An 11,085-nucleotide genomic window follows, 5' to 3' on the forward strand; every position below is an offset into this window, starting at 1 on the left:
CCAATCACATAATGATTTTTACTACTTTATTCAAGTTTTTCGCTCAGCTCAGAGATAGAGTTTACACTATGGAGAGGGGAAGTTGAAACCTAGCTGGCATCCATATCGCAGCCATGATCCATCCATGATTTACAGGGCATGACAGGGATCCTTTCTTCCTCTTGGTACCAGCATCGGTTAATGCTCCCGCATGCACGCCAAGGAACGGGGCCGAAGCAATCATGGTGGGCGGACGGACGTGGCAGAGCAGGGGTACGAATGGGAAACTCGTCATCGGGAGAGATAACGTCCTCCAGTGGCCGTGCGGTAGGAAAGACAGGGATTCAAGAAAAGGACCTCCTTATCACCAAGAACAACAAAATCAATTTCGATAAGGTTGTTTTGGGTAGCATTTGCAGTAAGACGAGGGATGGCAGTAGCCAAAAGCATCACCCTGGTGCTTTAATACGCGATAGGCAGCTCAACAGGACCCTTATTATTTCATACTGCCGATCTTTTATCACGGTCCAAGACTGCGAGCTTACAAATGTGATCAAGTCACCTCGCTCCACCAAATGCAATTTGATCTGTGCCGTCCGTGGGTAGAGGGACTCGTCATCTACCATTTTGCATACCTGTGTCGAGACCACAAAGGATAAAACTTTCTGATGACTTGCAACTACGCCGTCTCTGTTACATCGACGGGACGGAATTAAGATAAGAGGGTACCTATCCAAGATCTGCCCGTTCTGAGAATCAGATGCCACTCCCACCCGAAGTCGTCAGTGAGCTTCGAGTGTGTGAGCCGATAGGTGCCCATGTCCCAGTCCGACGTACACGATTGACAGCCCTGTAGGGCGCCCTTAGACAAACTTTCTTTATCGTCTTTAAAACGTGGCTTTAAACCCATCTATTAGAGTGGCTTGTTGGTAGGTACAGAAACATCGTCCGTCCTACCAGCAACCACTGGCATCCATGATTTGGAACTTGAACAGACTGCCATTATTCATCACGATATACCAAGCCTATTCAGCCACCTTTCATGAGTTTCGTTTTGAGATATCTGCCAATCTGATGTTTCCAGCACATGTAAAGACTAACCCGCGGTCATATCTAACCAGCCTTATCTAAACGCTCATAACGTACATCATCTAAGCCGCAAGAGCACGAGCAAACGCCCGGCTCTCGCCGCCTTCAACGACCTTGGCTACCGGCGTGAGATACGCATCAGCACCGTTCTGGTTCTGCAAGTGACGCACATACGCCTGCGCAACCTTAAACCAGCTCTTCTTCTCCGCCGCACTCGCTCCACTTCCCTGCCACACCCAAATCGCCTTTCCACCATCATCAAGCAAGAAAACATTATTGCTCTCAAGGTCATCGTGCAAAATACGTTCGGATTCCTTGACAAGTCCAAATGAGAGTTGTCCTGAGTCGTCGCTGAGTCGGAAGAGCTTTTTGGATGTCTGCTCAGCGGAGCGGGGAGTAAAGGGCTTTCGGCAGTGGAAGCCATCGCGTGGTGTCTCGTCATCTCCACCAAGGAGATCAACGATTCTTCGTGAGCGGGATTCGGTCTGTGAGATGACTTCGACTTCGGAGTGCTTTGCGACGGTCATGTCGTGGACGATCTGTGCGGCCTTTGCCTTTTCCATAGGACTACAGTCCTTTCCTTGCCAGACCCAGATCTTGCCGCCAACATCTAGCACAAACACATCCGTGTCGTCGAGGCTCTTCCATGTAGGCTGGACTTCGTGAACGACAACGCCGCTGGCACCAGCAGCGGGGTTCTTAAACACGCGCAGCAAGGTGAGTCTCTCTTGCGGCTCCTCTTCCTCCTCCACGTGCGTGAACCCAGATTCCACTCCGCCAGATCGGATAGATATACGTGGGAACAGCGCTAGGAAGTCATCTGATGGAGATTCCTGAATCTCTCGGTGCTGAGTTGCTGCGCCATGAAGGAATTCGTCCAATTCGACAGTCTTGTAGGCCGCTGTCCCCGCCTCGTCCTGCGACGTATGTTGGCCCAGCCAAAAGAAGATGTCGTGAACAAGCCTGCTTGTTTCTTCAGTGCTTCCAATGAGCTCTGAGTACAGAACAATGAAGCTGTCTCCGTCATAAAATTGGCCGTACTTTTCCTTTGGCCAGGGAACAACTTCGAATTGCTCAATACGCCAGATAAACAGCCCAGGCTCGACACCAACCTTCCCGTCATTCCACGCAGGCTCGGTAAGCGCAGAGTTGTATTTCACCTGATGGTCGATATCGCTTCCAATCAGCTCGACATTGCTGTCCTTGATGTCGTATTCCTTGGGGTGGACGAGGCCTTGGTTTGGTGCCATTTTTGCTGTGAATGAGAATGATGAAAGGTATAGTAGTACAACGATGTTGTTCTTGTGTAATGAGGCTTGGAGGTTTCTGAAACAGGGAAACCTGCAGCTCCTGAATGGGATGTCCTGTTTTATGCAATTACTCAATGCGGGGAGAGGATGTGCCCTGATTGGATTTTGCTTGGCAGGCTGATGACTGATCAATGAGGCGAGCTTCGTTCCACGACGATCGTTTATTATTAGAACAAGCATGAATCAGATACGTGTTTGACAAGCTTGGGGCACATGTCATGCTCCTCTATGTAATAGCATAATCCACGTATTGTAAGTGGGTAGCTTTAATGGACTAAGAGTGCACTCTGTACAAGTAGTTCAAATAATTGAAGATGTCTAGTATTAGCAGGTCTTCACTGTTAAATTGGCTTTTATCGAAGATTGTTCACTACACTTCCCACCATGACGGCTACCTCCCGATCCCAGTTCGCCTCTGCCTTCGTCCTTCCCTTGGATCCCGCCAATGCACTATGTAGCTGGGATCCCTTGATAACAGCCTGACGGATCGCGTCTCCAACCGTGTTCTTATTCGTTCGTAGGGTTCTAGCCACGACGCCTCCACGGTTCATAATGTCCTGCACACGTGTCGCAAGGCTGCTGGCCATAGTCCTCCAGAAGAATGAGGCAAGGCTGCCCGTCTCAAGATACGCGAGGAGGAAATGGAGTAGGCTCGATTGGCTCGGTTGATTTGAGGCGGGGAGGAGGGGGTGTGCTGGTGGTTTTGTTGTTTCAAGAACAGCCTCAAGAGAGACTACATTCTGGCACTTGGCCATGACATCTGACAGTGCCTTGTCCAGGGTTGGAAGCTGACCCAAAGACCGAGACAAAGACGTAATGCTAGCTTGCATTGCCGCTCGTATGTATGTTTCCAAAGACTGAAGCATTAACCGTGGAACCCACTTATCGGCCTTCAAGCCAGCAGTTGGCGAGAGCAGGTAAAGCGTAGTCATGGCAGATGCCGTCCGGGCCTTGATCTCCTCGACCTGTGCGAAGGTCGAGGTTTGCTGAATCGAGAACTCGCGGATGATTCGTTCCGCCCGCTCGCGAACCGATCGGTCAATGGGAGTTATGACGGTATCCTGTAGACTCTTCACGGCGTCGACACGGTTCAGCCCGAAGCCTTCCTCGCCGGGACCTTTGCGATCAAGAACTTCCTTCAAAGACAGAATTGTATAGGCACATCGCACGAGAGCTCGGTGGTCCTCCTTTCCAGTGCCATTGTCCAGCTCTGCATGCTGAACTTCAAGCTGTCGACCAAGTTGCAAGCACCGTCCAACAGAGCGACCAAGCTTCAGGGTCTCCCAGAGTCGCAGAGCTACAAGCCGAACCTCATCTGCTTCGGCATGTTTGTCGATCACCTCCTTCTCAAGCTGGCGGTAGCTGTCATTCAGACTCTGGATTTGGCCATCTAACTCGCCGACAATGTTCTTCGAGGCTTGGGTCTGTTGTTGGGTATAGTCGAGAAGCGGGACAGCGGAGTGAGTGGTCAGAACGTCGATGTGCGAATCAATTTCTTGAGCATCGAACAGAACACGAGATAAGGGCGTGGAAAGGTCGAGAGGTGTATCGTTGGCGTTGTTGGTCGAGACGACAAGCGTATTCGCAAAAGAAGCGGGGGAGAAATCAGGGTCGAGGAAGGTTTCGTAGTCAATGTACGATGGCTCTTCGTCGGCTGTCGTGTCATCTGCCATGATTAAATACGGTCTCTTCAATTCAATCGCTGTATTTCGAGATTGAAACCGTTGGAGGCTACGTGGTATTGGCGCAGCTAAGCTTAAACTTGTCAATTGGTCCCTGGTGGATATTCGTTCTGGAAGCTTGCTGGCCTTTTCGGGCATCGCTCTCCCGCAGGTACGTATCTGTCTTGTCTTATCTTATCTTGCAGCTGACCATGACCAAGGAGCCTCAGGCAATTGAGCGCAATGGAACGCATGGATGGAACATAAGCACAAGCTCTTTGACTTGGCGGCTGGATCGCGGGGCGAGAACTACAGTAGCGGGAGGGTAGACTAGGCTTGGCCCAGCAACCAATCAAGTGGAGTAAAAGAGCTTGTTACAGTGAGGTCATCACTGGTGCATGGGTGCTAAGAGTGGATTCTAATGCACCGAAGACCCGGCGAACAATAGCATGATGAAGCTGTAGGTGTTTCTACAACGATGATAGTCTTAAATCTTGGCATGTATTAATGTTCTCTGGTCTGAGATAGTATCAAGGTCTTGAGAATAGCAAATTATATATCTTCTGCACCATCACATTTTCCAAATATTACTGTATGAGAGAATTTCAACATGCAAAAACGGACCGCTCGGTGTCTCCACCTCCACACCCTCGGAAATACGTACCCAGAAAAAAGATGACTGCCGTCCACTCAACCACGAGCCATTTCTCCATCGCAACGGCATGCCCGGCACCCGTCGATCCAGCCAGCCATCGCCATCCAACGACAGACATTTGTTTTTCTCTGCCTCTTCCCTCCTACTTTACTGTTTTTCTTCTTTTTCTTCTTCATCTCGACGTTGTCGTATCTCTTTTCAGCTGAGATCTTCGTCGATTTGAGCCATGTTGTTCAGTTGTTGAATCGCCCCCTACATTTCGACTGACGAATACCATCGACTTCTCAAGGGCGTTCCAGGCGCAATTGCGTTGCGACATCTGGAATAAACAGCATACATTGAAGGTTCTTCCGAGTCTTCCGTCTGTAGTGCTCACTACAAACATCCGATCCGACCGAAATAACAGTCGGCGCGAATATAAACAACCGCCGGTTCGCATCCACCTTGATCATAACAACGCCAACGATGGATGCTCTACGAGACGCCTTCGCCCATATCTCGGCCCGCGCCGTGAAGGACTGGCCAGCAGGTAACAACGGCAATACTAGCGAAACCATTATCGACAAGGTTCCCTTCAACGTCACCACCCTTAAATACTTCAACTACACACTCTACAGTAACAATACCATCTCCAATGGCTCCAAATGTTACCTAGCTTTCGATCCTTACACCCCAGCTTATGTCTTTCCGAACGGCTCATGGACCAATGCTACCAAGTGCTACACTGCAATCGAAAACATCAAGACCCGCGGCTATGTAGGCATTGGCTTTGCAGTCGCTTTTGGAATCGCTCTGGTTCTCAACCTGACTGTTCTGGCCAAGCATGGAAAGATATACACTCCTCGCGACTCTCGATTCTATCCTGTTGGTCGTCGATGGCAATGGTACTGGGCTCTGTTCACTTCCGCTGCTGCTCTCATCAGTCTTTTCGTCGGCGTCGATATCGATCGTTATTATCTTCAGGAATTGCCCATCACCGTCAATGTCTTCTTCTGGTATCTCTTGTGCATGGGTACTGTCGCCTTGACATGGGAAGCTGTTCGCCATTGGGGCTCATGGCAGGAAAGGAAATTCGTTGACCCCAACCCATTCATTGTGAAAGACGATGACCGCCGTGCCAAGGTCGAATTTTGGCTACCGCTGTGGTTCTACCTCTGGCTGTGGCTGAACTTCTTCATGGTTGTGCCGCGCAGTTGGAAGTTTACTCAACTACAGCATTCAGAAGAGCAGACATTGGAAAAGGCGGTTCCAGGCGCAACAAGCACTCGATTCAAGGCTGGTGCTTTCTGCCTTGTTGTCGCATGGCTCACCATCGTCTTTTCTCTTCATCACTCGATAAAGCACTACAAGCCTCGACACCGTGGTGTCTTCAATCGCGCTGTCGGCTTCCTTCGATATGTGCCTTTCCGTTTCTGGCTCATCTTGCCATTGTCAGCGGCTACCATCGCATACCAGGGCTTTATCTCATGGGAATTTGACTACTCCATCGTGAAGTATAATGGCAACATCCCTGTCATCTACTGTTGGGGTTTCCTACCATCCCTTCTGATCCTCTTTATCCAGTACTTCTATGGCTTCTTCACGCCAAACGAGGATAAGGAGCTCGTCCGACTGAGACGTGAGCGTGGTGAGATGCTCGACCGTGAACTCGGACTTGTTAACAAACCTGCCTGGTGGAAACGCGTTAGAGGCGACCACCTGCTCACTTTCAAAGACAAGCTCGTCCGCAACGTCAACGAGGTCGGTGGTGGACGCGCCACTGGTCGACGTGTCGAGGGAGATGCGGAACGTGACCTACGCGAAGAGGCGTTGGCTGCGGCCAGAGACGACGATGGATATGAGATGGGCCACATGCATCGTCCCCTCGACGCTGCCAACAATCCTCGTGTGGATCGTGCTGGTGCTGCTTCAATCTCGTCTAATGCTTCGCGCTTGTCATATGTCCAACCCTACACCGGTAAGAACGACCGTCGTCGGCATGAGCGTAACATGCAAGCCGCCGCCAGCGTCCTCTTCCCCAATAACCTCGCCGAAGAGCGTGCGCGTCGTGAGGCGCAACTCGGCCTCGACGGCCCCGCTCCTCCTCCTTATACCGATGGCCAGGGCCGTGGCCGAGTAACCGGACGACCCGGATCTACCGGTCGCAGCAATAGCACAGAGACGACCAACTCTATCACGGCTCCTCCACAGCAGATTAAGAGCATGCTGGACATTTAGGGGGAAGTGTCTTAAAAGTCTAACAGTTCGAATCATCACACATGTTTAAAGTTACAATCATTCCACATCCTCATACTAGGTTATCGGGACGCAAAAGGCGTTACCGTTGTTTGTATAACCGTTGGATATAACATGATGTTATTTTATGGGATGGATATCTTACTATGATCGGTCACATTATGTCCCTACGTTGGTAGACATGAACTTATACGAAAGTCGGTACGTTTTTAATGAATAACATTTGCATCACTTGGTTCTATGGGTCATGTGTGTCTTTCGTATATTGAAGTTTCTGCATGACACTAGCTAGGTAAAGAAATAATGTGTACAAATTTGGTTGAGTGGATGGAGGGTTAGGGTCGTGACGGCGGCGAAAATATGTGAGTTGGACAGTCATCACACCAGAACTATAATCTGAAATTGGTTGACTTGGTAGCGTCGAGATCAACATACCCAAGAGCATTATTATTGATATTATTATTGTTAAAGTTTACATCGAGGAGAAAACCATCTCACCATCGTGATGATAGCACAATTGTGTTACTTACCCTACAGAGGTGTTATCGCTGCTTCGCGAGATCCAACACTTCACCTTACTAAAGATTGATTTGTCAGTCGTTTTAGTACATACTGATCCAGCACATGAAACAATTAAGCAGCATGCGAACATTGCTCTTTTGCTTTTATGATATACGGCAGGAGTTATTACAGCGTGGTAGCTGTAGGCTCACATACAAGCAGCCCATGCAACGAGGCATCGTCAGGGACCCTTGAGATCGACACTAGAACCGTCATGATGTCAGTTCTTACTACATCTGGAGTATTGCTTGCTTAGTCTGCAGGATAATCACATGCGGGGGATCCGTCCCCCAGCTGAAGGCGATAAACTACTTGGCGTTGATCGCTGAGCCTCAAAAGCAGGTCTGGATAAGACAAGCTGCGAAAGGGTGGCATCGAAAGCCCATCGTCGCGTTGGGCTCGAACACAAATCTAGCCAGACTTGCAGCAGGACGGTCGCCTCCACAAAGGTACCTTCAAGCAGACTTGAAAGGACAGCAGGGTCACACAATATCGCAAGCAGTCAAAATCCCCGAATGGGGCGTCAACCCCAAGGCAGTCAGCACGAGCACACCGGCATGGATATACGGACTAGAACCGAGAGACGGGGTCGAGTAGACTAGCACGGGACAGTAGAAGACAGAAAGAAAAGAGGAATCAAGGACTGTAAGACCTGAGACCATGCGATACGGATAAGCTTCAAAGTCGCACAGAAAGATCGCGAATCGAATCATGAGACTCTTGACGTACATAGGTCCATGCGTTTGCGCACGCGAATGAGGATACCTGCATGAAAGGCCCTTGAATGCATGCAGTCATGATACGTAACAACACATCTAGGCCATGTTGTGTTGGGATCAGGTCGGGTCCTGAACCCGACTCAAAAAGAAAGTCCAGCCCAGCCCAGTGCAGTTAGCCAGCTGCATCCATCTAGATCCAAGCTCAACTTCACGATCGCTTGATCTGATCCGATAGTCAACTTCAAACGTCAGTTGCTGTAATTAGCGAGGCTGATGTTCCAGAGACAAATGTTTAGAAGATCCACCAGAGCGAGTAAAGGTTATGAGATTTTGGGTTTGAGCATAAAAGAGCGGTGTAGGCTCAAAGGCCCGAACAAGTGAGGTCAAAGACAAGAAGAGACAAGTTCAGGACAAGACAGGTAATGGACCAATGTTGTGGATCTCCATCGGGCAATAGAACAGGGCTACTAGACTAGCAGGTGGCTTGGAAACAAAGACAACTCACTAATAATTGTCGGTAGGTAATGAGACAATTGGAAACTGATTAAATTCCAGAGCAATGTCGAATCGCGAAATGCGAGGTTGGGAACTCAGGTGGGTCTATCTCAATAACTCGACTGGCCGGCGACATATTGAACATCGACGGGCGCAGTGAGAATTTGTCGCAGGATCAGTCAAGTTGACGTCCCTTGCTTCACCGGCCGCCCACCTGCCGTAGTGTACCGACCCGTGAGTGATATTCCCCTGCCTATGGAGTCGTCACATGGGTGTGGTCGGAATGGGCGGGCGCGGGGCTCACAGTGAGCGTCTCCCAAAGAAGAGTCATCGCTTGTCGTCAACATTCAGTTGGTGTGCTGTACTGAGAGTACGAACCAGCACATGCGGGCTAGGCCCAGGGTGCAGTGTGGTGATACCTCCTTAGGACCATGTTACTATGGTGGATAGGTCTGTCGTCAACCTGCGCCGTGCCTTGCATTTGGTGGCATGATTGGAGAGCGGGCCAAATACTAGCATGAGGGCTCAGACAGTAGTCCAGGAACGATCAAGGTACCGTACGTCTCAAGAGATGGTTTATTTCGACGGAACGATATGGTCGTTCTCTAGGCGAACTCGCACTTTGACAACCAAATAATCGATAGTGTTGAGAGAAGCGGTTGTTTCCCAGCAACCAACAGCCTGGAAACGACTAAAAGGCGGTAAGGATGTCTGTGGCTCATCCATTCCAGTAAACAGATGTCTCGGATGAATCTTTATGTATCAGTGCTATTTTGGGTGTAATTCGAATTCCATCGAGGGAATTGTGCCTGGAAATAGGAATTGTGTGCAAATTCCCTTGAAGGCTCGGGGCCAACGACGCCAGCCAAACTTACACGATCAACCAGTCGCACGATTGAGTTGAAGAAAAGACCCTCAATGTTGATCACCTACGCCAAGTGGAGCTGTCATGGTGAGGAGGCGCAAACGGCGGCTGCTTTAGAGGCGGCTGGTTGCGTTGTTTTAGCGTATGCAGGTCAATTCTCGCATCTCTATCGTAATCCCTGGCGCATCTGTGAGAGAGGAACGGCGTTTGGCGGGAGGGTAGAGACGGGACGGAGGCTTGTGGGAGTGCACGAGTTGCCCGATTCAACTTGCCAGGTACCCGAAAATGCCATGGTCAAGAGGGAAATCCAGTCACGATACGGCGTCTGATCGAGGGAAACGAAGAAAGAGGCTGGAAGTCTAATAGTCACCGCCAATTGACTGGATTGCCACCAGTAATCCGGGTACCAATAGAAGCGTGGAACAAGCATGATGTTCCATGACTTTGTCGGTTACCCAACACTGGAGTGCTTGGCATCGTCAAGATCCCAATTCGTGATATTAATTCTTGAACAAAGAAACAGTCGATGGATTTGCATTAACGATAGCGTTGCAGGCCTGCATGGTTTAAGCCAATCGTGAAGATGAAGAACAAGATCATCGGAGGTGTCGATAACAAGGGAACCCTGAATCATGCAAGTCAGTGGATTGCAGGAAAAGCAGTAAGATGATGATGGAGGTGTGATTAATAAAAGGACGAGTCTAGCAGCGGATTGCGTACAAAGATGGTTTGTTTTATCTTCGCTATACTGAAAGAAGCGTCTCGACTGTTCATCTTTTTCTGGCCAGCTGCATCCCACTTTCCAGGGATTTCTTATCGATAGAGGGTCACAGGACGCTTTGATGACGGGAAGGAGGGGGGACGTGCATGATGGAAGGAGGGGGGACGTGCATGATGGAAGGAGGGATAGACAGAGGGGGTGGGGTAGTTACCGTTCATGGCGGAGGGGTTCAACCTAAGAGTCAAGACGGAGCACGGAGGGGTACTTACCTCTCTCGACCAAGAAGGTACAGTACCTTCTTTTAGCGGCTCCATCATTGAAGAGAGAGCAGCATTAGCTTCTCTCCAATGTTGACAGCTCACAAGCACCACCAGTTTGAAGAGCAACACAGCATAACACAAACGGAAATGGCCGGCTGGGAAAAAGAGAACCTCCCAAGGCTGGAGAAGTCTTTCTCAAGGATGCACCCTTCATTCTGACTGGACCATCAGGTAGGCAAGGTACAGTACACGTCAACCAGCCACCTCAAACTCTAGAAAGCTTCTCTGAAAGTCAATTTCAACCGGCCGCCTCCGATCTTTGGAAGACGCCACAAATGAACCAGCTGTCCCTTGATGACATCGCCAGGGTGGTTTATGAACGATGGTTTGCGGTATCAGTAGAAACCCATGCGGGATGCAAGTGTCTGTATGGTATCCTGTACTTACCACATAGCACAGATCACCATGCATCGTGGACGACTAGAACTTTTCCATTTGCACATCACCTGGGCAGCTTGTGAGCCCTGAAGCAAAA

The 11,085-nt window shown here is 49.8% G+C and overlaps 3 protein-coding genes across 3 annotated transcripts; 1 reads left to right on the top strand and 2 right to left on the bottom strand.

The window, feature by feature from the left end:
- Nucleotides 1-930: 930 nt before the first annotated feature.
- On the bottom strand, nucleotides 931-2,675 carry B0J16DRAFT_333311 (uncharacterized protein). Its single transcript, XM_046126810.1, has one exon. The coding sequence runs from the start codon at nucleotides 2,556-2,558 to the stop codon at nucleotides 1,131-1,133; it is 1,428 nt and encodes a 475-aa protein (XP_045986465.1). The 5' UTR covers nucleotides 2,559-2,675; the 3' UTR covers nucleotides 931-1,130.
- Nucleotides 2,676-4,332, bottom strand: B0J16DRAFT_333312 (Golgi transport complex subunit 5-domain-containing protein). The gene has a single exon (XM_046126811.1). It carries the CDS (start codon nucleotides 4,196-4,198, stop codon nucleotides 2,732-2,734), a length of 1,467 nt encoding a protein of 488 aa, XP_045986466.1. The 5' UTR covers nucleotides 4,199-4,332; the 3' UTR covers nucleotides 2,676-2,731.
- Nucleotides 4,333-4,765: 433 nt separating this feature from the next.
- On the top strand, nucleotides 4,766-7,371 carry B0J16DRAFT_333313 (uncharacterized protein). Its single transcript, XM_046126812.1, has one exon. The coding sequence runs from the start codon at nucleotides 5,160-5,162 to the stop codon at nucleotides 6,909-6,911; it is 1,752 nt and encodes a 583-aa protein (XP_045986467.1). The 5' UTR covers nucleotides 4,766-5,159; the 3' UTR covers nucleotides 6,912-7,371.
- Nucleotides 7,372-11,085: the final 3,714 nt, after the last annotated feature.

This window comes from Fusarium flagelliforme, assembly GCF_020744385.1.
Source record: "Fusarium flagelliforme strain FIESC 12 MPI-CAGE-AA-0113 chromosome Unknown B0J16scaffold_2, whole genome shotgun sequence".
Taxonomy (NCBI): Eukaryota; Fungi; Ascomycota; class Sordariomycetes; order Hypocreales; family Nectriaceae; genus Fusarium; species Fusarium flagelliforme.